Raw genomic sequence first — 26,650 nt, forward strand, 5'->3', positions numbered from 1 at the left:
ACCATTTGCCTCACATAGTGCAACACATTTCCTTCGCATAGAGTTGACCGGGTTGTTGATTGTGGAATGTTGGCCCACTCTTCTTCAATGGCTGTGCCAAGTTGCTTGATATTGGCAGGAACTAAAACACGCTCTGGTATACACCGATCCACAGCATACCCAATATCGTCAATGGGTGACATCTCCGGGAAGTATGCTGGTCATGCAAGGACTGGGATGTTTTCAGCTTCCGGGAATTGTGTACAGGTCCTTGCAAAATGGGGCCGTGAGCATTTTTCCCACTCAAGTCAGTTACGACGACAAACTCCCGTCAGATCAAGACCACCATGAGGATGACGAGCATGCAGATGAGATTGGTTAATTCAGCAAACCGATTGCTGCAGCAGTTGTCTGGGTGGCTGGTCTCAGACGATCATGGAAGTGCACCTGCTGGATGTGGAGGTCCCGGTCTGGTGTGGTTACACGTGGTCTGCGGTTGTGAGACCAGTTGGATGTACTGCCAAATTCTCTAAACGCCTTTACGTCAGATCAAGACCGCCATGAGGATGACGAGCATGCAGATGAGCTTGGTTAAGCAAACCAATTATTGCAGCAGTTGTCTGGGTGGCTGGTCTCAGACGATTATGGAGGTGCACCTGCTGGATGTGGAGGTTCAGGTCTGGTGTGGTTACACGTGATCTGCGGTTGTGAGGCCGGTTGGATGTACTGCCAAATTCTCTGAAACGCCTTTCCGTGAACTCAAGACCGCCATGAGGATGACGAGCATGCAGATGAGCTTGGTTAAGCAAACCAATTGTTGCAGCAGTTGTCTGGGTGACTGGTCTCAGAAGATCATGGAGGTGCAAATGCTGGATGTGGAGGTCCCGGTCTGGTGTGGTTACACGTGGTCTGCGGTTGTGAGGCCGGTTGGATGTACTGCCAAATTCTCTGAAAGTTATTTATCTTAAATTGACTAAAATGTACATTCTTTTACCTCTTTTTTTTTTTACATCCTCTTACCTTATATTAACAGTTATACATCTTTAATGAACCTCAATATCCCTTCTTGTACCTTTATTTACTTTTGGTTACCTCTTTTTTTTAAACTTCTGTGACTTTATATTTACCTTCAATATACCTTCTTTTACATTCCTTTTTATCTAATATTTAGTGAAGTGAAGTGAAGTGAATTATATTTATATAGCCCTTTTCTCTAGAGATTGAAAGCACTTTTACATAGTGAAACCCAATATCTAAGTTACATTTGAACCAGTGTGGGTGGCACTGGGAGCAGGTGGGTAAAGTTTCTTGCCCAAAGACACGACGGCAGTGACTAAGATGGCGGAAGCGGGGATCGAACCTGGAACCCTCTATTTACCTTCATCTATTTACCTTGTATTTACCCCATTTACCTCCGTTTTATTTCTATTTTTCTTATTTTAACTTATTGTACTTTCTTTTAACTTTTTTACAGTATATTTACTTTCTTTTACCTTTATTTATCATCTGTTTACATCCTTTTACCTTCTATTTATTTTTGTTTACTTGCTTTTTCATCTTCTCTACCCTCTTTTACCTTCAATTTACCTTTGTATTGGCCCATTCCACTCGAAGAAGGTGAACATTATTATTATTGTGGACTTCCTCTCCCTTTTCTGCAGCTATAGAAGTCTTCTTCATCAACAAGAGTGTGTACCTCTCCTCTCGACCGAGCCTCCCTGGGATGATGGGGAGGAGGAAGAAGACGAGTTGGAGGAAGTTCTTTGCATCACGGCGTCCAGAGAGAGCTCGGAGTGTCGCAGGTCTGGGTTACTAACAAAGGGCAAAGAATAAAACATGTTGAAAAAGTTTGTAAAATTAAACCTTGACTTAAATTAAAAAAGTGGACGGCCACAATGTCCTCCACCAGGCAGGATAGAGCGTAGGTGGGAGTAAGTCGGTGTCTTGCAAGTCTCAGGTCTTTAATCCCAAGTCTCAAGTCATTGACTTCTTATTTTTGAGTCAATATAAAGCATTTATAAAATATATATAAAATACATATAATTTATTACCTTTTGTCAAATCAGTGACAAAAGGTAAACCTGGTAGGATACAGGCTACTCGGAGCTAGCAGCTACACAACAGCTAAGCCAACCATAACAAACATCCATTTTCCATCCATTTTCTACCGCTTATTCCCTTTCGGGGTCGCGGGGGGCGCTGGCGCCTATCTCAGCTACAATCGGGCGGAAGGCAGGGTACACCCTGGACAAGTCGCCACCTCATCGCAGGGCCAACACAGATAGACAGACAACATTCACACTCACATGCAAACATCCATCCATTTTCTACCGCTTGTTCCCTTTTGGGGTCGCGGGGGGCGCTGGTGCCTATCTCAGCTACAATCGGGCGGAAGGCGGGGTACACCCTGGACAAGTCGCCACCTCATCGCAGGGCCAACACAGATAGACAGACAACATTCACACTCACATTCACACACTAGGGACCATTTAGTGTTGCCAATCAACCTATCCCCAGGTGCATGTCTTTGGAGGTGGGAGGGGCCTATCCCCAGGTGCATGTCTTTGGAAGTGGGAGGAAGCCGGAGTACCCGGAGGGAACCCACGCATTCACGGGGAGAACATGCAAACTCCACACAGAAAGATCCCGAGCCTGGATTTGAACCCAGGACTGCAGGACCTTCGTATTGTGAGGCAGACGCACTAACCCCTCTGCCACCGTGAAGCCCATAATCATTGATGAATTAAAAAAAAAAAAGTCAATATAAACAAGCACCAGATCATTATAGTTGTGTATTACAAACCCTGTTTCCATATGAGTTGGGAAATTGTGTTAGATGTAAATATAAACAGAATACAATGATTTGCAAATCCTTTTCAAGCCATATTCAGTTGAATATGCTACAAAGACAACATATTTCATGTTCAAACTCATAAACTTTATTTATTTTGCAAATAATCATGAACTTTAGAAATTAATGCCAGCAACACGTGACAAAGAAGTTGGGAAAGGTGGCAATAAATACTGTTAAAGTTGAGGAATGCTCATCAAACACTTATTTGGAACATCCCACAGGTGTGCAGGCTAATTGGGAACAGGTGGGTGCCATGATTGGATATAAAAACAGCTCCCCCAAAAAATGCTCAGTCTTTCACAAGAAAGGATGGGGCGAGGTACACCCCTTTGTCCACAACTGTGTGAGCAAATAGTCAAACAGTTTAAGAACAACCTTTCTCAAAGTGACATTGCAAGAAATTTAGGGATTTCAACATCTACGCTCCATGATATCATCAAAAGGTTCAGAGAATCTGGAGAAATCACTCCACGTAAGCGGCATGGCCGGAAACCAACATTGAATGACCGTGACCTTCCATCCCTCAGACGGCACTGTATCAAAAAAAGACATCAATCTCTAAAGGATATCACCACATGGGCTCAGGAACACTTCATAAAACCACTGTCACTAAATACAGTTGGTCGCTACATCTGTAAGTGCAAGTTAAAGCTCTACTATGCAAAGCCAAAGCCATTTATCAACAACATCCAGAAACGCCGCCGGCTTCTCTGGGCCCGAGATCCTCTAAGATGGACTGATGCAAAGTGGAAAAGTGTTCTGTGGTCTGACAAGTCCACATTTCAAATTGTTTTTGGAAATATTCGACATGGTGTCATCCGGACCAAAGGGGAAGTGAACCATCCAGACTGTTATTGACACAAAGTGTAAAAGCCAGCATGTGTGATGGTATGGGGGTGCATTAGTGCCCAAGGCATGGGTAACTTACACATCTGTGAAGGCACCATTAATGCTGAAAGGTACATACAGATTTTGGAATAACATATGTTGTCATCCAAGCAACATTATCATGGACGCCCCTGCTTATTTCAGCAAGACAATGCCAAGCCACATTCAGCACGGCTTATTAAAAAAAGAGTGCAGGTACTTTCATGGCCCTTCTGCAGTCCAGACCTGTCTCCCATGGAAAATGTGTGGCGCTTTATGAAGCGTAAAATAGGACAGCGGAGACCCCGGACTGTTGAACGACTGAAGCTCTACATAAAACAAGAATGGGAAAGAATTCCACTTTCAAAGCTTCAACAATTAGTTTCCTCAGTTCCCAAACGTTTATTGAGTGTTGTTAAAAGAAAAGGTGATGTAACACAGTGGTGAACATGCCCTTTCCCAACTACTTTGGCACATGTTGCAGCCATGAATTTCTAAGTTAATTATTATTTGCAAAAAAAAACAAAGTTTATGAGTTTGAACATCAAATATGTTGTCTTTGTAGCATATTCAACTGAATATGGCTTGAAAAGGATTTGCAAATCATTGTATTCTGTTTATATTTACATCTAACACAACTTCCCAACTCATATGGAAACAGGGTTTGTACTTACACACACACACAGTCTCCAGGGCGGAAGCTTATTCAAAAGTATCCAGTAATAAACGTGTCTACATCATTCAATTTGGAGTACCGTGAGCGTAACTTCATGAATTATCGTGTCACCAATATAAAAGTCCATTACAATAAATAGGTTAGAATTTTTCATACTGTGGAGGGGGGGCGTGGCCTGCGTGGCCTGCAGCAAGGCGGGGTGTGCCGGGACCGGCTTCGAAATCAGCAACAGGTGCGTGGATGGCCCACCTGGGCCAGGTTATCTAATCACCTGTCGCTCTGTTAAAAGTCAACAGCCGGGGAGGAGAGAGTCGTTGGAGTTGGAGCGAGAGCACGATGAACATTCGTAAAAAGACGATTGATGAAAAGCATTAAGGGACTTGTTTGGGAAAAATACAAACTGTCTTCAAACAATGAAACAGGCTCGCCTGGAAATGCTTGGTGGTCTGGAGGACCCTAAATGATACAAGTATGTATGATTGTAGCTGATTGGATTGGTTTAATATCAAGTTCTGCCAATGCTTCAATATCGGTATCAAATTGGAAGAGAAAAAGTCGTATCAAACACATTACCTGAATTAGTCAAGTCTTTTCAAGAGGTCAGACTAAGGCCAAGCAACTGATGTCAAAGTCAAAAGTCAAGACACAAGTCTGAAGATCTAAAAGCAGTGAAGTTGTGTAAGTAATAAATAAAAACAGAATACAATGATTTGTTAGTCATTTTCAAATGATATTCAATTGAATAGACTGCAAAGACAAGATATTTTCACGTCTTAAACCGTAAACTTTGTTATTTTTTACAAATATTTGCTCATTTGGAATTTGAGGCCTGCAACATGTTTCGAAAAAGCTGGCACAAGTGGCAAAAAAGACTGGGAAAGTTGAGGAATGCTCATCAAACACTTATTTAATCCGTAATATCGCTAAAATTCGCTCCATTCTGTCCACTAAAGACGCTGAGATCATTATCCATGCGTTTGTTACGTCTCGCCTCGACTACTGTAACGTTTTATTTTCGGGTCTCCCCATGTCTAGCATTAAAAGATTACAGTTGGTACAAAATGCGGCTGCTAGACTTTTGACAAGAACAAGAAAGTTTGATCACATTACGCCTGTACTGTATATACCTTTATATACATATATACATACATATATACCTATACTGTATATACCTTTATATACATATATACATACATATATACCTGTACTGTATATACCTTTATATACATATATACATACATATATACCTATACTGTATATACCTTTATATACATATATACATACATATATACCTATACTGTATATACCTTTATATACATATATACATACATATATACCTATACTGGCTCACCTGCACTGGCTTCCTGTGCACTTAAGATGTGACTTTAAGGTTTTACTACTTACGTATAAAATACTACACGGTCTAGCTCCATCCTATCTTGCCGATTGTATTGTACCATATGTCCCGGCAAGAAATCTGCCTTCAAAGGACTCCGGCTTATTAGTGATTCCCAAAGCCCAAAAAAAGTCTGCGGGCTATAGAGCGTTTTCCGTTCGGGCTCCAGTACTCTGGAATGCCCTCCCGGTAACAGTTCGCGATGCCACCTCAGTAGAAGCATTTAAGTCTCACCTTAAAACTCATTTGTATACTCTAGCCTTTAAATAGACCTCCTTTTTAGACCAGTTGATCTGCCGTTTCTTTTCTTTTTCTTCTATGTCCCACTCTCCCTTGTGGAGGGGGTCCGGTCCGATCCGGTGGCCATGTACTGCTCGCCTGTGTATCGGCTGGGGACATCTCTGCGCTGCTGATCCGCCTCCGCTTGGGATGGTTTCCTGCTGGCTCCGCTGTGAACGGGACTCTCGCTGCTGTGCTGGATCCTCTTTGGACTGGACTCTCGCGACTGTGTTGTATCCATTGTGGATTGAACTTTCAGTATCATGTTAGACCCGCTCGACATCCATTGCTTTCCTCCTCTCTAAGGTTCTCATAGTCATTATTGTCACCAATGTCCCACTGGGTGTGAGTTTTCCTACCGAGGATGTCGTGGTGGTTTGTGCAGCCCTTTGAGACACTAGTGATTTAGGGCTATATAAGTAAACATTGATTGATTGATTGATTTGGAACATCCCACAGGTGAACGGGCTAATTGGGAACAGGTGGGTGCCATGATTGGGTATAAAAGCATCTTCCATGAAATGCTCAAGTCTTTCCCAAACAAGGACGGGGCGAGGGTCACCACTTTGTCAACAAATGCCTGAGCAACATTTCTCAACGAGCAATTGCTAGGAATTTAGGGATTTCACCATCAACAGTCCGTAATATCATCTGGAGAAATCACTGCACGTAAGCGATGATATTACCGGACATTCGATCCCTCAGGCGGTACTGCATTACAAAGCGACATCGGCGTGTAAAGGATATCACCACATGGGCTCAGGAACACTTCAGAAACCCACTGTCAGTAGCTACAGTTGGTCGCTACATCTGTAAGTGCAAGTTAAAACTCTACCTCAGATAAGCGGAATAAAATGGATGGATGGTTGGATGGATGGCTCTTTGAAGGGAGCTGGATCTTGTAGAGCCGTTCCTTAAAAAAAACCCTTCAAAAGACTGTCACGCTGTTATAGTTTTTTTTCTTATATCTGAAATCCATCCATCCGTTTTCTACCGCTTATTCCCTTTGGGGTAGCGGGGGGCGCTGGCTCCATCAGTGTGTGAATGTGTGTGTGAATGTGGAAGTAGTGTCAAAGCGCTTTGAGTACCTTGAAGGTAGAAAAGCGCTATACAAGTACAACCCATTTATTTATTTATTTATTACTATGCAAAGCCATTTATCAACAACACCCAGAAACGCCGCCGGCTTCTACTGGGCCTGAGCTCATCTAAGATGGACTGATGCGAAGTGGAAAAGAGTTCTCTGGTCTGACGACTCCACATTTTGAATGTGTTTGGAAACTGTGGACGTGGTGTCCTCCGGACCAAAGAGGAAAATAACCATCCGGACTGTTCTAGGTGCAAAGTGTAAAAGCCAGCATGTGTGATGGTATGGGGGTGCATTAGTGCCCAAGGCATGGGTAACTTACACATCTGTGAAGGCACCATTAATGCTGAAAGGTACATACAGCTTTTGGAGCATCCAAGCACGTTATCACGGACGCCCCTGCTTATTTCAGCAAGACAATGCTGAGCCACTTGTTACAACAGCGTGGCTTCATAGTAAAAGAGTGCGGGTACTAAACTGGCCTGCCTGTAGTCCAGACCTGTCTCCTATTGAAAATATGTGAAGCAAAAGTAAGACAACGGAGACACCAGACTGTTGAACAACTTTGTACATGAAGTTAAAGTATCAATGATTGTCACACACACCCTTGTTCACCCCCTGGGAGGTGAGGTGAGCAGTGAGCAGCAGCGGTGCCGCGTCAGGGAATCATTTATGGCAGGGGTGTCAAACTCATTTTAGATCGAGGGCCACATGGATAAAAATCCACTCCCAAATGGGCTGGACTGCTAAAATCACGGCAACATAACTTAAAAATAAAGACAACTTCAGATTGTTTTCTTCGTTTAGAAATAGAACAAGCACATCCGGAAATGGCGACTTGTCCAGGGTGTACCCTGCCTTCCGCCCGATTGTAGCTGAGATAGGCGCCAGCGCCCCCCGCGACCCCGAAAGGGAATAAGCGGTAGAAAATGGATGGATGGATGGACATCCGGAAATTGTACAAGTCATAGTGTTGTTGTTTTCTTTACAATTACCTGTTGCGGTTAATAGTGAAGTGAAGTGAATTATATTTATATAGCGCTTTTCTCTAGTGACTCAAAGCGCTTTACATAGTGAAAAACAATATCTAAGTTACATTTAAAGCAGTGTGGGTGGCACTGGGAGCAGGTGGGTAAAGTGTCTTGCCCAAGGACACAACGGCAGTGACTAGGATGGCGGAAGCGGGAATCGAACCTGCAACCCTCAAGTTGCTGGCACGGCCACTCTACCAACCGAGCTATGCCGCCCCACAGTATAATAGTATATCTACTTTATTTGTCATGATTTATATTATACGAATAAATGATGTGATAATGTTTATCAGTCAATTTTCATTTAAGATAAAAAAATGACATCAAAATCAAATGACAGGATGTTATTTACGTACTTTGATCATTTTCCTGGACTGATGGACTAACATCATGTAGTTTATTTTGTACATATGTAGCATCAACTACAAAGATACAAAGATTTGCTATCATGGGGCGGTTTAGCTCGGTTGGTAGAGTGGCCGTGCCAGCAACTTGAGGGTTGCAGGTTCGATTCCCGCTTCCGCCATCCTAGTCACTGCCGTTGTGTCCTTGGGCAAGACACTTTACCCACCTGCTCCCAGTGCCACCCACACTGCTTTAAATGTAACTTAGATATTGGGTTTCACTATGCAAAGCGCTTTGAGTCACTAGAGAAAAGCGCTATATAAATATAATTGACTTCACATGACATCCAGTGGACACATTTAGAACAGCTGTTTCTTTCATTCAAAAAGTGTTATACTCAACAATACTCATCCCGCAGGCTGGATGAAGCCTGTTCGCAAGCCTGATCCGGCCCTAGGGCCGCACGATTGACTCCACCCATTTATGCTGATTTAACCCCCAATTCCAAGCCTTGATGCTGAGTGCCAAGCTTGGATTGATTGATTGATACTTTTATTAGTAGATTGCACAGTACAGTACATATTCCGTACAATTGATTATTGGTAACACCCCAATAAGTTTTTCAACTTGTTTAAGTCGAGGTCCACGTTAATCAATGTATGGTAATCAGTTCTTTGAAGGCACGTAAAATCAAAACCGCAACTTTTAATCAGAAGGGTTCAATCTCTATCCGGTGCAAGTTTGAAGCCGACACAACAAACACGCTCAGAGGAGATAATGTTTGAAAAAAGCTGATGGGTTTTTACAAAACTTTTGTTTTGAAGGGGTAATTGCCAACTTCCTGTTGATTTTTGCTGAAGGATGTTAATTAATGAAATGTAGGTCTAAGTGAGACCTACATAGAAGTTTTTGTTTCATGTCTCTACAACATTCCTACTGGAACTTACAAGCAGTTTTGTCTGTGTTTTCTTCCTAGGAGCAGTTTTTGATTGATTGATTGATACTTTTATTAGTAGATTGCACAGTACAGTACATATTCCGTACAATTGACCACTAAATGGTAACACCCCAATAAGTTTTTCAACTTGTTTAAGTCGGGGTCCACCTTCATCAATTCATGGTACAGCAGGGAGGTAATGGCTCCCATTTTTATAGTCTTTGGTACGACTCGGCCGGGGTTTGAACTCACAACCTACCCATCTCAGGGCGGACACTCTAACCCAGGGGTGCCCACACTTTTTCTGCAGGCGAGCTACTTTTCAATTGACCAACTGGAGGGGATCTACCTCATGTGAGATATTCGTGGATGAGGAAAGTTAGAGTGAAGGACGGCGTGGTGAAGTTGGGAGAGTGGCCGTGCCAGCAACCTGAGGGTTCCTGGTTCAATCCCCACCTTCTACCAACCTCGTCACGATATGTTGTGTCCTTGAGCAAGACACTTCACCCATGTTCCTGATGGTTCGTGGTTAGGGCCTTGCATGGCAGCTCCCGCCATCAGTGTGTGAATGTGTGTGTGTATGGGTGAATGTGGAAATAGTGTCAAAGCGCTTTGAGTACCTTGAAGGTAGAAAAGTGCTATACAAGTACAACCCATTTACCATTTATATATATCATTTATATTTATTTATTTATGAAAGAGACATTTTTGTAAACAAGTTAAATGTGTTTAATGATAATACAAGCATGTGTAACACATATAGATGTCTTTCTTTCACAAAGACAAGAATATAAGTTGGTGTATTACCTGATTCTGATGACTTGCATTGATTGGAATCAGACAGTAATGATGATAACGCCCACATTTTCAAACGGAGGAGAAAAAAAGTTGTCCTTTCTGTACAATACCACATGAAAGTGGTTGGTTTTTGGCATCTAATTCATCCAGCTTCCATACACTTTACAAGAAAAACATTGGCGGCAAATTCCGTAGCTTGCTTGATTGACATTCACGGCACCCGAGGGTCTTGTGAGATGACGCTGGCTGCTGCCAGTTCATTATTATGAAAAAATGACAGAGAGGAAGGTGAGAAACACTTTTTATTTCAACAGACTTCCGTCAAAACTCTAAAGGCCGACTGCACATTTCCTATCTTCACAATAAAAGCCCTGCTTCATGCTGCCTGCGCTAACAAAATAAGTCTCAGAAAGCTGGCGTGCACAAGTGATGTGCACGCCAGCTTTCTGAGGGATCGCTTGTGCACGCCAGTTTTCCGAGACTCTGTATTTAGTTAGCGCAGGCAGCATGAAGCAGGGCTTTTATTGTGAAGATAGGAAATGTGCAGTCGGCCTTTAGAGTTTTGACGGAAGGTACGGCGCGAGAGTCTGTTGAAATAAAAAGTGTTTCTGGCCTTCCTCTCGGTCATATTTTCATAATAATGATCTTGCAGCAGCCAGCGTCATCTCACAAGACCCTCCGGTACCGTGAATGTCATTTAAGTGACGTCTTGGTGAAGATTGATGATCACTCATTTTTAGGTCTATTTTTTTTAAAAGCCTGGCTGGAGATCGACTGACACACCCCCCGCGGTCGACTGGTAGTTCGCCATCGACGTAATGGGCACCCCTGTTCTAACCACTAGACCACTGAGTAGGTGAAGCAAGAATGGGAAAGAATTGGACTTCAAAATGTGTCTCCTTAGTTCCCAAACGTTTACTGAGTGTTGTTCAAAGGAAAGGCTATGTAACACACTGGTAAAAATGCCCCTTTTTTGCAATGTGTTGCTGACATTAAATTCTAAGTTCATGATTATTTGCACACAAAAAAAAAGTTCCTTAGTTTGAACGTTAAATATCTTGTCTTTGCAGTCTATTCAATTGAATATAAGTTGAAAAGGATCTGTTGTGTTCCCTTTTTATTTAGCATTTACACAAGGTGACAACTTCACTGCTTTTGTACTTTCAAGGTGAATCCAAAGTCACCAACATGGAAGTCCACACCTGTGTGACAATTAGAGAAATGTTATGAACTCTGACCTTGCTCGTATGAAGTGAGATCCTGAGCGAGGACCTGGACCGACTCCTCCATTCGAGGAGTTCTTCCTGACCATGGCTGGGGAGACAGAACTGTTCCTTTGTGGGATCTGGGAACACAAAAAAAGGCAACACGGTGGAAGTAGAATTTATTTCTGCGTGACACAAAATGTTTCCTGATGATTGAAAGTCTTACCGACTGCGCTTCTCGGACTTTGGGCGGGAGGTCTTCTTCTCTCAGCCAGGCCGTTCTGTCCCGCTCCCTGTCCCTCTCTGGACCGCCACGCCCCTCCCTCCCGGCGACGCCCAGCGGCGATGTTTGTGCGTCGGACGTCGGGTCGGAGTTTTGCCGGGGAATATCGGGCCTGGGCGAGCCCCCGCCCTCGTTCTGGTTGGAAGCCGTTTGGTCCTGCAGAGACTGTGAGCCGGACATGGGGCCGACTTGGGTCTTGACGGGGATCAAGTGGGCCATCTGTGGCATGGAGAGAGAGAGAGAGAGAGAGAGAGAGAGAAAAAATCGAGGATGGATTTTTTTTCCCACTGCACATCTCTCACTCAGCAAGACCATGTTTGGCATTAATGGGAGGAAAAACACATGTTGCATTGCTAGCAAACAACAATGACCAGGAGGCTTTTATCCACGAGGAGATTGAGGGCAGCAACAAAGAGGAGCTCAGAAAGGAGGGGAGACTGACTGTACAAAAAGTTTCTTTCATTTGAATATTGACTAGATGGGTTATGTTTAAATCTGTTCCACCAATGAGGGACAAGCATTCACTCTTTGAGGTCCAGATGAGCAGGTACTAGGAACCAGCAGTACCTTAAAGTACCTGCTCCTGCCAATGGAAAAGTGTCGAGGGCAAGTAGTACCATTGGTACTGTGCAGGTAAAACATTTAAAAGGGTTCAAATAAATGGAAAGGTAGAAACTATTATTTGTTCACTGGAGGGTTTCTTTTTAAAATTGCGGATATAAATAAATACAATAAAAAATTATATATATATATATATATATATATTTTTCTTTTTATTATTTTTTGTTTTGGTTTTATTTATTGTTTTATTTGGTTTTACCCTTTAAAATTATTTTTAATCATATTTATTTTTACATTGTTTTTATTTTTTATTCAGTCATTGGTGGAGCTAAGGATATTTGAATATTGTTTTTAATATTGTTGTGCAGCACTTTGGAAACATTTGTGTTGTTCAAAAGTGGATTGGATATATAAAATAATTTAAAAAAAAAGCACAAAAAATATTCCATACAAGATTGCTCAAGGACTTAAAAATGTGAAAGTTAGACTCAGAATAAGATAAGGCCAAAAATATTAATACAAATAATCCAATCCACTTTATTTATATAGCACATTTAAACAACAATAACGTTTCAAAAGTGCTGCACAGCCATGTTAAAAACAATATTTAAAAAAAAACAAAAAAACAATATTATGCTCCACCAATGACTGAATAAAACAAAAAATAAATAAAAATAAAACCAATAAAAACAAATATGATTAAAAACTATTTTAAAGGGTAAAATCAATGAAAACAGTGACATAGAAATCAAAGTGTATAAAAAACACAGAGGACAACAGAGGACAGAGGACCACACAACTCACGTAGTGTTAAAAGCTAAAGAATAAAAGTGGGTCTTAAGACGAGACTTAAAAGAGTCCACTGTGGAAGCAGTTTGAAGATGGAGGGGCAGAGTGTTCCAGAGCTTAGGGCCGACCACAGAGAAGGTCCTGTCTCCCCTGGTCTTAAGTCTGGTCTTGGGCACCACGAGCTGGAACTGGCTCTCGGACCTCAGGAATGTAAATTTGGATGAGGTCCGAGATATATTGAGGTGCCAGTCCATGTAAAGATTTAAAAACAAACAGCAATCTTTTAAAATCAATTCTAAAATGAACAGGGAGCCAGTGCAAACTCTGAAGAATTGGGGTTCTATGCTGGTGTTTCCTGGCCCCTGTTAAAAGTCCTGCTGCCCCGTTCTGGACTAACTGCAACCGGGAGAGAGCTTTTTGGCTAATGCCAGCATAAAGTGCATGCAGTAGTCCAGGCCACTTCAAATAAAAGCATGCACCACTTCTTCAAAAAGGTTAAAAGATAAAAACGGTTTAACCTTTACTAAAAGACGAAGGTGATAAAAACACGATTTTAATAAGAAAATAATATTCATATTATTAATGTTTTAAGACACAAGGGGTAAACAAATCAAACACTCCCATGCCTTCATGGTAGTGTGTGTGTGTGTGTGTGTGTGTGTGTGTGTGTCCTAATGAAGGCATGGTAGTGTTTGATTTGTTTACTCCTTGTGTCTTAAAACATTAATAATATGAATATTATTTTCTTATTAAAATTGTGTTTTTATCACCTTCGTCTTTTAGTAAAGGTTAAACCATTTTTATCTTTGAACCTTTTTGAACACACACACACACACGCACGCACACACACGCACACACACACACGCACACACACACACCTGTGGTTCAGTGGGACGGTGGACAGGCGGGGCTCGGGCGGGCTGCATGCCCCCACTGCTGAAGGACTCGGAGCGGGGAGGGAGGGAAGGGTCAGAGATGCAAATGGAAGATTTGGGCTGCAGTGCTGGAGAACTCTGTCTGTTCAGCTTAGACCTCTCCTCTACCTGGAATGGGGGGGTCGGGGAGAGGGATCAAACACACACACACACACACACACACACACACACACACACACACAAAGTCACTCACCACCCAAGATGCAACAGATCTGAAAATGAGCCCCCCTTGAGATCCTTAACCCCATGCAAGGATAGAGATGTAGATTAGTAGGTTCTACATTCTAGCATCTGGATGTTGGCATGGCTACAGCAGATATGAGAAGGCTGACGAAAACTTAAGACGGTACAAAAAAAACACATGGATGGACATCTTGTCACAGGACCCTGTTTCCATATGAGTTGGGAAATTGTGTTAGATGTAAATATAAACAGAATACAATGATTTGCAAATCCTTTTCAAGCCATATTCAGTTGAATATGCTACAAAGACAACATATTTCATGTTCAAACTCATAAACTTTATTTTGTTGTTGCAAATAATCATTAAGTTGGAATTTCATGGCTGCAACACGTGCCAAAGTAGTTGGGAAAGGGCATGTTCACCACTGTGTTACATCACCTTTTCTTTTAACAACACTCAATAAACGTTTGGGAACTGAGGAAACTAATTGTTGAAGCTTTGAAAGTGGAATTCTTTCCCATTCTTGTTTTATGTAGAGCTTCAGTCCTTCAACAGTCCGGGGTCTCCGCTGTTGTATTTTACGCTTCATAATGCACCACACATTTTCCCCCCCCAAAAAAAGTTTGCGTTTGAACATCAAATATGTTTTCTTTGTAGCATATTCAACTGAATATGGCTTGAAAAGGATTTGCAAATCATTGTATTCTGTTTATATTTACATCTAACACAACTTCCCAACTCATATGGAAACAGGGTTTGTAATAAACCATTGATGTTTTTTCGCTTGTTTTTTTGAAAGTTGAAGGTTTCTCATAGTCATCATTGTCGCTGTCACCGACGTCCCACTGGAGTGAGTTTTTCCTTGCCCTAACGTGGGCTCTGTTGTTGCTGTTTGTGCAACCCTTTGAGACACTTGTGATTTAGGGCTATATAAAAAAACATTGATTGATTGATTGATTGATTGATTGTGCACTATTAAGTTGTATAAGCGTTGCTTGTTCCACATTCAGTGTTAAAACAAATCAGTGAAGCAAACTGAGCAATAACTCACGTTTAATCAATCAATCAATCAATCAATCAAAAATTCATGCACTTTCTCTTGCTACTTTAAGTCTTGAATGTCATTCGTTATTGCAATTTTATTTTTCAAATGTATTATTAGCCTGTGGAAAAATTTTTATATTTACCCTTGAAGGCTGCAAATAGAAAAAAGACATTCAATTTTCATTTATATTTTATTTTACATGCCATTGATAATTTTTTAATCATTATTATTATAATTTGAAACTCGATTTTGCAAGTCATATAAGTTATAGAAGCCTTGCTTGTTCAATATTCAATACAAAACTTGTTTGGGTCCTTATTAAAAGGTGAATTTGTTCAACTGTGGCCCCGCAGCTTTGTTAATTTTTACATTTTGTCCCACTCTGTATTTGAGTTTGACGCCCGTGGGTTAAAAGATAAAAATGTTTTTTCTTTTGCTATAAGACAAAGATGATAAAAACATTTTAAAAAATCGCTGTGTATAGTGACGCCAAGGCCGGGGACTTTGGGAAGCGCATCATTTTGCAATGGTCCCAAGTCAGAGAGCTTTGTAAGATTGACCACTAAGAATCTTTGTTATGTTAGCCAGCTTGCGACGGGATGAGAACTGCTTCCATTTCTGGATGATTTCTTCAAAACCTGATGATTTCATAGTCTATCAGGACTGTGCAAAAGTCAGGTATGTCTACAAGGAGGACTACAAGGAGAACACACATGCTGGTCGTTAGCTTGTTTCTGTGGAGGCAGAAAGAGGTTAGCGTCACCGAGAAGAAAACATTTTGTTAGTAAGCATCTCCACGAGAAGAAGAAGGCTTTGAGGTAACTTTGTATCAACACCAAAGATTCTGGAGACGATAGGAAACAAAGTAAGCTACTAAAGGACAAGGACAAGAGTGATCCCACCACTGATCTAAGGGATTACTGAGGTGCAACAAGGAAGTTGGGTTAGATGCTTGAGGATCATCCTTTTGAAAAAAGTCTGAAATCATTGTGCATTGCGAGGATGCAGGATGGAAGAACTGACGAGTTCCAACTTCTTTGCTGCTCCTAAATACCAATAATGTCAGGAAATTCAAGTTCTATACAAGACGACCTCTATGTTTTTGAGCTTCCATCTTAATGAAGATGACTCGACCACAAAGTGTTTGAAGCCTTGAAATTGGATACAAAATAATCCACACTCCTGGAATGTCAATGAAATCTCTGGAACACACAAATTCATTTTGAACTACACAGTATTTTCTACATCTATTGTCTACATCTATCGTCTACATCTATAGTCTACATCTATCGTCTGGCGAGGTAAGTACGAGATGCAGCGGTTGACGAGCACTAACCAGTTTGTGGACCTCTGCAGGCGCCTTACTAACAACCTCGGGGTCTGAAGACAAAAGGCCTTGGGCATGATTGGGCGCAGAAAGAGGCCTGCCTCTGGACTTCTCTTTCTGATGCTCTGCTTTCTCCTGAAGCTGAGGGTTGGCAGCAGGACTTGGCTGCCTAATGGGAATGTGACTAGAAGGTTCTTTCTTACAATCCTTCCTCTGACTACGTCTCTGAGCTCTCAGCTCTCTAACCTGCTGGCTTATCTCCCGCTTGAGCCCCGGGTCAAGGGGCTCTCCAGGTTCTAGCGCGAGTCGGATTTGGGGCAGGTGGTTGGAGAGGATCTGGGCGCCCATGGACGGGGTGCGTTTTGGGATCTGAGCTCGGGGTTGGCCGTGGGAGGCCAGGGGTGACGGTTGGTTGAACGACTGGTGATGGCGCAGGTTAGAGCGGGGCGGGTTAACGGGTTGTTGCTTCCCCACCTAGGAGTCAGAGTCGGGAAGATAAGCACAGAAACAAAAAAGCAGCAGAACCACTAAAGTTAAACACCATTTTTTAATAACTTGACCTATGAAGGAATCTGACGGCTGTGTAACTCGGTCAGTCTTTAGCTCATTGGAGTAATTTACTGTGATTCATCCAGACTCAAAAATGTGATTAAAAATGAATGGTTCAAAAGCACTAAAAAAAACATGTGACCGATACATCCGCTGTGTCATTTGACTTTGACATTTAATAAATAAAGGTAATCACCCATGTACTACTGCAGATAGTTATTATATTGGACATATGTAGTCAAAATCTTACAAGTGTCTATGAAGACAAAGTTGTAAGCATTTGACAACGATAATCTGGAACAGTTCAAAAGTTACATTAACTGTTATGTTCTAGTGAGTGTTTATTTCTATTTCCATTTATTTTACACAGCAGAAGTCTGGCCGGTAAACTAAGTCTGCCCAGGAAAAATCTGTTTCTCACAACTGGTAACCAAGTAATCCAGCCCTGCTAGATGATGGTCGAGTGGTCGTGAATAAACCGGCACGCCCCCCACTTCTTGGGGAGGGTGATCAGGCACCATGCGGTACAAAAAGCAATACCCGCAAAGTAACATCTTTGTTTATGTTGACCCTGAGCTGCAGTAAGATGGCCTTTTTGCAGTCTGGATCTCTCTCCCTGTGCTGGGCCAACATGCCTGAAGCCCAGATGGTGGATTGGATGCCGTGCTCCTACGTTACCTTAAACCTCAAGCGATTGGCTTCTCCTCTCTTGCTGTTCTCTTCTTTTCTCGCTTTCCTATCTCTCGTCCCAAAGTCCAGCAACAATGGGCGACAGGCAATGGGAGCAGGGGCAGGTGAGCCCTGAGAGCTTTTACCTTGGCACCCAGACTTTGATGGCAGACGCTTAGAAGGTCGTTGGGCAGACGAACATGGTGGCAAAGTCGTCCTTCGGTAGTTGCGTCTGTGTCAGGGCAGGGCTTTTTAGCCGTAGAGATGCCCTCTCCAATATGGATAAGGCCCTAGAAAAGGTGTGGCCAAACACGCTTGCTGCCTACAATGTCTGACCAGGTAACCGCACCTGACAGACTCAATCAATCAATCAATCAATGTTTATTTATATAGCCCCAAATCACAAATGTCTCAAAGGACTGCACAAATCATTACGACTACAACATCCTCGGAAGAACCCACAAAAGGGCAAGGAAAACTCACACCCAGTGGGCAGGGAGAATTCACATTCAGTGGGACGCCAGTGACAATGCTGACTATGAGAAACCTTGGAGAGGACCTCAGATGTGGGCAACCCCCCCCCCTCTAGGGGACCGAAAGCAATGGATGTGGAGCGGGTCTAACATGATACTGTGAAAGTTCAATCCATAGTGGCTCCAAGACAGCAGTGAGAGTCCCGTCCACAGGAAACCATCTCAAGCGGATCAGCAGCGTAGAGATGTCCCCAACCGATACACAGGCGAGCGGTCCATCCTGGGCCCCGACGAGCGGTCCATCCTGGGTCTCGACTCTGGACAGCCAGTACTTCATCCATGGTCATCGGACCGGACCCCCTCCACAAGGGAGGGGGGGACATAGGAGAAAGAAAAGAAGCGGCAGATCAACTGGTCTAAAAAGGAGGTCTATTTAAAGGCTAGAGTATACAGATGAGTTTTAAGATGAGACTTAAATGCTTCTACTGAGGTAGCATCTCGAACTGTTACCGGGAGGGCATTCCAGAGTACTGGAGCCCGAACGGAAAACGCTCTATAGCCCGCAGACTTTTTTTGAGCTCTAGGAATCACTAATAAGCCGGAGTCTTTTGAAGGCAGATTTCTTGCCGGGACATACGGTACAATACAATCGGCAAGATAGACTCCCCCCTCCCGTGGTCAGAACACAAAAATGAATCCGAAACCAAAACAAAAAGAACAGTCGCACCCTCATGGACCGTGACAACAGTAGTTGGCCAGAACATGAAACTGCTCTTGTTGCTATGGAACTTCCCAGGTACAACATTGATGTGGCAGCCCTGAGTGAGACGTGTCCAGCTAATGGAGGCCCAATCTTTTTTGGAAAGGGAAAAACAAAGAGGAGCCTCGTCTTAACGGAGTCGGATTTGCCATCCACAAGTCTACCGTGAGGATGCACGATCTCCTCTCTGTGCACATCAGCAAACAAATTACTTCGTATTCCTATCCAGCATGGACCCGTTTCCATCATCAGTGTCTACATCCTCACTCTGGACTCAGATGTTGATGTGAAGGAATCTTCCTACGCATTTCTCCGGACAGTCCTCTCTGCGGTGCTGTTCCAAGACAAACTTCTCATGAAAAACCATCAATTCTGGCATGGCATCGTTTGGAACGAGGCAGCTGCAATTTCAATGGCTTGCTACCTCTTGGTTTATGTGCAAAATGTAATCTTTGCATAATCTACACCATCTTCAGGCGCCGCACAAGGGACAAGAGCTCACAGAGGCACCCACGCCCATGCCAGTGGCACCTGATCGACGATGTCGTAACTCGAAAGTAAGACAGAAGCATGGTTCTCATAACCCAGACCCTGAGAGGGGCTAATAATTGTTGGACTGACCATCATCTCATCTTCTCCTTGCGAACATGCCTGAAGCCAGAACCCAAACTGCAAGCAATTCCTCCTTAAAAGAAGTTTGATGTCTCAGCTTTCCGTTCTTTTCGGTACCAGGACGTCAACCATAACACTTCAGAGCCTAAGGTCTCTTGGTGTGCCCCCAAAAATACCATTAACTAAACTGCTCGTTAGACATCCATACATCCATTTTCCTTTCAATAGACTTAAAATGGAATGCTCACTTAGCATGGGACAGCCAACCAACATCTAAAAGCAAGGAAGCTGCTTTGTGTTCGATCAAGGCTACAGCTCAGCGCGCCATCCAGAAGCTTCAGAACGACTGGTGGATTGAGAAAACCCAGGAGATCCAAGGCCATGCCGATCAACACAAGACAAGGAACTTCTTCCAAGATGTCCATATCATCTATGGACCGACTATGAACCTCTGCTGATGGTCCGGTAGTCCTGAAGGACGGAGACACTATTGTTGCCCGGTGCAAGGAGCACTTCAAAGACCTTCCGAACCGGCCTTCCAAAGCCTCAGAAGACTTCATTCGTGAGATTTCTCAACATCCGATCAAATTATGGACGCGTCTCCCTCCCTCGGGAAGGAATTTAACAGATAAAGCTGAGTTTATCCAACATGGTGGGGATTGTCTCCTGAAGCAAAACCATCTCCTCTTCCTGTCAATGTGGGAATCCAAGCATGTCCCCCAAGATCCATGGGATGCATCGCGACCATTTTCAAGAAGGTCGACCGCTCTGCTTGTGGAAATGACCGTGGCCTCTCCCTGCTCTCTATTATTTTTGTCAGAATCCTTGACCTCAGTGAATCAATTCTCCGAGAGTCTCAGCAAGGTTTTCGACCTAGGCCAACCACACACATGACCTTCTGTGGTCGCCAGCTGCTTCGAAAGAGCTGGGGAACAACAACGACAACCCACGACGATGATTTTCTTCGACCTTTGATTCCGTCCCCTGTGTTGTCCTTTGGGGAGTGCTTGAAAAGTTTGGATGCCTCCAACACTTTGTCAAACTCGTGCGAGATCCGCCCAGTGACATGAGGGGCTCTGTGGTCCACAGTGCTTTTGTTTCACCTTCGTCCCCCATTGCCACAGGAGCAATGGATGTGTGCCTGGGCCGACACGCTTCTCGCTACATCTTGCAGCTGTCGTGTTATGTGTCAAAACCTCTCATCCTCATCTTGGAGTGAGTATCAGATACCGAAGGGATGGTGGTCTTTTTAACCTGCGGCGTCCGAAGGGCCCGATCTGAGACATCTGAGGTGAACATCTCTGTACTCCAGTAAAATGAAAATAATGCAACTCGGTAACAGCAGAAGAGAAATTCAAACACAAATACAAATAGACTTACATTAAATGAGTCAAATAAACATTTTGGGTATAATATTAGATGATAAATGAAGTGAAAATCTCATAAATAAATAAACAACATAAAGTAGCAAGAAATACGTCAATAAGGAATAAAGCAAAATATGTTCAGGACCAAAACAATTGTATGCATTTTTTAATGGCTCCGAATATTGTATTTCATATTTTTTATTGCCATTTGAGGCCTACTGTATTTCCTTGAATTGCCGCGGGGTATATAGTATGCGCCTGCTTAGAATTAATGCCGTGTCAAACTCGTTTTGCCAAATAATTAGCATATGCCTAGAATTTCCACCGGGTCAAACTCGTCACGTCACGAGTGACACTTCACCTGTCATAATTTTTTTAAATGGAAGAGGCTGATTTCAATAATTTGAAATCGCATAAAGAGAAGAAATTTAAGAGCTATTCAGTCGGATTTAAGGTCCAAGCTATTGAATATGCTAAAAAGAACAGTAAGCAGCTATGTTTTATTAATATACCGTAGCTGCGTGTGTCAAATATGTGTCATTAAATGACTCCCGCCTCCTGGTGGTAGAGGGCGCTAGTGATCCTTCTTGCGACTACTCGGCTGCAGAAGAAGTGAAGTGAAGTGAAGTGAATTATATTTATATAGCGCTTTTCTCTAGTGACTCAAAGCGCTTTACATAGTGAAACCCAATATCTAAGTTACATTTTTAAACCAGTGTGGGTGGCACTGGGAGCAAGTGGGTAAAGTGTCTTGCCCAAGGACACAACGGCAGTGACTAGGATGGTGGAAGCGGGAATCGAACCTGCAACCCTCAAGTTGCTGGCACGGCCGTTCTACCAACCGAGCTATACCGCCCAAGTGACAACAAGCAGCAAGAGTGAGCAGCGACCGTTTATTTTTTCCTCTCGCTTGCACTTTTAACATGGAGGATTACATATCTAAAATAAAACAGTTTTCTAAACTGGACTTTCAATGGAAGCAGGAGGTAATAAAGGAAGATCTCCATCGAGACAGAGAGACTTTTAAAACTGAGGAAAGATAAGGAAGACTTCTATAAACAAGTTATTTTTTGATCAGAAGGAGCTGTGCATGGACTTCATTTATAAGTAAAAGTAAGACCATAATAAGGTTTTTTTTATAAAATGTGCTTTTCATGATGGTATCCTTACATCACACTCAAATTTATAAGCACAGGCCTAAATTTACCGCATGCCTTTGGTAAGCACTGGCGTGAGAAGAGGTTTGAAATTAATTAGCGCCCTGGCGGCAATTCAAGGAAATACAGTAATTGTTTTTACATCTATTAAATGATTTTCATTGCTTTTTAATGACCTGTTGAAACCATGCTAATTGAACACAAAAATGTTACTTAAATGTTTTAATCCTATTTATTACAAACCCCAAAAGCAGTGAAGTTGTCACCTTGTGTAAAAGGTAAATAAAAACATAAATACAATGATTTGCAAATCCTTTTCAACTTATATTCACTTGAATAGACTCCAAAGACAAGATACTCAACGTTCGAACTGGAAAACCTGGTTACTTTTTGCAAATATTAGCTCACTTGGAATTTGGTGCCTGCGACGTGTTTAAAAAAAGCTGGCACAAGTGGCAAAAAAGACTGAGACGGTTAAGGAATGCTCGTCAAACACTTATTTGGAACATCCCACAGGTAAACGGACTAATTGGGAACAGGTGGGTGCCATGATTGGTGTAAAGGCAGCTCAGCTATTCACAAACAAGGACGGGTCGAGGGTCACCACTTTGTTGACAAATGCCTGAGCAAATTGACGAACAGTTTAAGACCAACATTTCTCAACAAGGAATTTAGGAATATCATCAAAAGGTTTAGAGAATCTGGTGAAAAAACTGCATGTGAAAGGCAATGCCGTGACCTTTGATCCCTCAGATGGTAACGCATCAAAACGCAACAAGTGTAAAGGATATCACCACATGGGCTCAGGAACACTTCAGAAAAACCACTGTCAGTAACGACAGTTGGCCGCTACATCCGTAAGTGCAAGTTAAAACTCTACTATAGAAAGCCAAACCCATTTATCAACAACACCCAAAAAACGCTGGTGGCTTCGCTGGGCTCGAGCTCATCTCCGATGCACTGATGCAAAGTGGAAAAGTGTTCTGTGGTCTGACGAGTCCACATTTCAAATTGCTTTTTGGAAACTCTGGACGTTGTGTCGTCCGGAACAAAGAGGAAAAGAACCATCCCGATTGTTATAGGCGCAAAGTGGAAAAGACAGCATGTGTGATGGTATGGGGGTGCATTAGTGCCCAAGGCATGGGTAACTTACACATCTGTGAAGGCACCATTAATGCTGAAAGGTCCATACAGGTTTTGGAACAACATATGTTGTCAATCAAGCAACGTTATCATGGACGCCCCTGCTTATTTCAGCAAGACAATGCCAAGCCAGGTGTTACAACAGCGTGGCTTCATAGTAAAAGTGTGCGGGTACTAGACTGGCCTGCCTGTAGTCCAGACCTGTCCAATTGAAAATGTGTGGAGCATTATGAAGCCTAAAATACCACAACGGAGACTGTTGAACAACTAAAGCTGCACATAAAACAAGAATGGGAAAGAATTCTACTTTCAAAGCTTCAACAATTAGTTTCCTCAGTTCCCAAACGTTTATTGAGGGTTGTTAAAAGAAAAGGTGATGTAACACAGTGGTGAACATGCCCTTTCCCAACTACTTTGGCACGTGTTGCAGCCATGAAATTCTAAGTTAATTATTATTTGCAAAACACAATAAAGTTTGTGAGTTTGAACATCAACTATGTTGTCTTTGTAGCATATTCAACTGAATATGGCTTGAAAATGATTTGCAAATCGTTGTATTCTGTTTATATTTACATCTAACACAATTTCCCAACTCATATGGAAACGGGGTTTGTACTTCGCAGGTTCTCCTGCAAGCCAAGACCATGCCTTGTCTCGTGAGGACCAACAAAAGCTGCCGATGAAGACGTGCAACAGTCAACATTACTTCGCCGTACCTCTTTAGCCCAGGCTGGTTTGTCGGCGGGATTGATGACTTCCTTGTAGTGATAAAGTTGTTTCTTCTCCGCCTGCCTGCCCTCCTGCTGCTGCTGCAGGGACACCAGGTAGGCTCTCTCCTGGTGGAGCTGCCTCTGCAGTCGCTCGGCCTGCCGCTGCTCCTCCACCTGCTTACGCTTGTACTCCTTGGGGGGAACAAGTCAGAGGGAAGTCAGTCAGACGCGGGGGAAAGGAGCTGGGAATAAGGAGCTGGGAATAAGGAGCTGGGAATAAGGAGCTGGGAATAAGGAGCGCCAATGCATTGGACGAGGGAGGGAATGAAGGCGAGGGACTGAGCCACTGCACAACGACGCTTACTGTTTCTTGCACTTTTGTCTGAATGATTCCTAACTTGGTGCAACTAACAGCAACATAAACACTTGTGGGAGGTACCCATGCTTTTAAATGAGATGGCAACCAGGAAGAATGTGACATTGGCCACGCTCCCCCTGCAGGGTAGGATGTCCGATTCGGATTGTTTTGTCAAAATGTATTTGTTTATAATATATGTTATTTGTAAAAAGCACTTTCCATTGAGCAAACAATCTCAAAGTGTATTAAAAATTAAAATAATAATAAAAATAAAGATAGTAAAAATAAATAACAATAAAAACTAGAACAGCCTAATAGCTACAACTAGTATGCGAATATCTATAAAAAAAAAGGCTTCTTAAAAAAAAAAAAAGTTTTCACAGTCTGTGGTGACCTCAGGTGGTCAGGGAGAGAGCGTTCCACATACTATGAGCAGCGACGGAGCAGAAAGCCCGGTCTCCCATAGTTCGTAGCTTTGTCCTCGGAGGTTGGAGGAGGTTAGCCTGTTTGGAGCGCAGGTGTCGTGTGGAGGATTTGGAGGTGAGTACAAACCCCGTTTCCATATGAGTTGTGAAATTGTGTTAGATGTAAATATAAACAGAATACAATGATTTGCAAATCCTTTTCAAGCCATATTCAGTTGAATATGCTACCAAGACAACATATTTGATGTTTAAACTGATAAACATTTTTTTGTGTGCAGATAATCATTAACTTTAGAATTTGATGCCAGCAACACGTGACAAAGTTGGGAAAGGTGGCAATAAATACTGATAAAGGTAAGGAATGCTCATCAAACACTTATTTGGAACATCCCACAGGTGTGCAGGCTAATTGGGAACAGGTGGGTGCCATGATTGGCTATAAAAACAGCTTCCATGAAATGCTAAGTAATTCACAAACAAGGATGGGGTGAGGGTCACCACTTTGTAAGCAAATTGTGGAACAGTTTTAGAACAACATTTCTCAACGAGCTATTGAAAGGAATTTAGGGATTTTACCATCTACGGTCCGTAAAATCATCAAAAAGATTCAGAGAATCTGGAGAAATCACTGCACGTAAGCGATGATATTACGGACCTTTGATCCCTCAGTCGGTACTGCATCAAAAACCTACATCAGTGTTTAAAGGATATCACCACATGGGCTCAGGAACACTTCATAAAACCACTGTCAGGAACTACAGTTGGTCGCTACATCTGTAAGTGCAAGTTAAAACTCTACCATGCAAGGCAAAACCCCTTTATCAACAACACCCAGAAACGCCGTCGGCTTCGCTGGGCCCGAGATCATCTAAGATGGACTGATGCAAAGTGGAAAAGTGTTCTGTGGTCTGACGAGTCCACATTTCAAATTGTACTTGGAAACTGTGGACGTGGTGTCCTCTGGAACAAAGAGGAAAATAACCACCCGGATTGTTATAGGCGCAAAGTGTAAAAGCCAGCATGTGTGATGGTATGGGGGTGTATTAGTGCCCAAGGCATGGGTAACTTACACATCTGTGAAGGCACCATTAATGCTGAAAGGTACATACAGGTTTTGGAACAACATATGTTGTCATCCAAGCAACGTTATCATGGACGCCCCTGCTTATTTCAGCAAGACAATGCCACACCATGTGTTACAACAGAGTGGCTTTGTAGTAAAAGAGTGCGGGTACTAGACTGGCCTGCCTGTAGTCCAGACCTGTCTCCCATTGAAAATGTGTGGAGCATTATGAAGCCTAAAATACCACAACGGACTGTTGAACAACTTAAGCTGTACATAAAACAAGAAAGGGAAAGAATTCCACCTAAAAAGTTTCAAAAAATGTTTCTCCTCAGTTCCCAAACGTTTACTGAGTGTTGTTAAAAGGAAAGGCCATGTAACACAGTGGTAAAAAAATGCCCCTGTAACTACCAACTGTAGTTACTGACAGTGGTTTTCTGAAGTGTTCCTGAGCCCATGTGGTGATATCCTTTAAACACTGATGTCGGTTTTTGATGCAGTACCAACTGAGGGATCAAAGGTCCGTAATATCATCGCTTACGTGCAGTGATTTCTCCAGATTCTCTGAACCTTTTGATGATTTTACAGACTGTTGATGGTAAAATCCCTAAATTCCTTGCAATAGCTCGTTGAGAAATGTTGTTCTAAAACTGTTTGACAATTTGCTTACAAATTGGTGACCATCGCCCCATTTTTGTTTGTGAATTAGTTACAATTGCATGGAAGCTGCTTTTATATCCAATCATGGCACCCACCTGTTCCCAATTAGCCTGCACACCTGTGGGA

General features: G+C 42.7%; 1 protein-coding gene across 11 annotated transcripts in view; it reads right to left on the minus strand.

Annotated features, from left to right (window-relative positions):
- The window catches only part of tnika (TRAF2 and NCK interacting kinase a), a 174,246-nt gene that overhangs the window by 37,233 nt on the left and 110,363 nt on the right, over positions 1–26,650 (minus strand). For 7 of the 11 annotated variants that reach the window (XM_061896299.1, XM_061896295.1, XM_061896293.1 and 4 more), the window contains 5 exons: positions 24,025–24,210; positions 13,966–14,130; positions 11,681–11,956; positions 11,488–11,594; positions 1,676–1,791 (listed from right to left, as the gene is read on the minus strand). In XM_061896299.1, the coding sequence (XP_061752283.1) occupies positions 1,676–1,791; positions 11,488–11,594; positions 11,681–11,956; positions 13,966–14,130; positions 24,025–24,210 (850 nt within the window). The remainder of the gene's footprint in view (positions 1–1,675; positions 1,792–11,487; positions 11,595–11,680; positions 11,957–13,965; positions 14,131–24,024; positions 24,211–26,650) is intronic. The other 4 variants (XM_061896301.1, XM_061896297.1, XM_061896300.1 and 1 more) reach the window with 1 other exon arrangement.

The sequence above is a fragment of the Nerophis ophidion genome, linkage group LG03 (assembly GCF_033978795.1).
Source record: "Nerophis ophidion isolate RoL-2023_Sa linkage group LG03, RoL_Noph_v1.0, whole genome shotgun sequence".
NCBI lineage: Eukaryota > Metazoa > Chordata > Actinopteri > Syngnathiformes > Syngnathidae > Nerophis > Nerophis ophidion.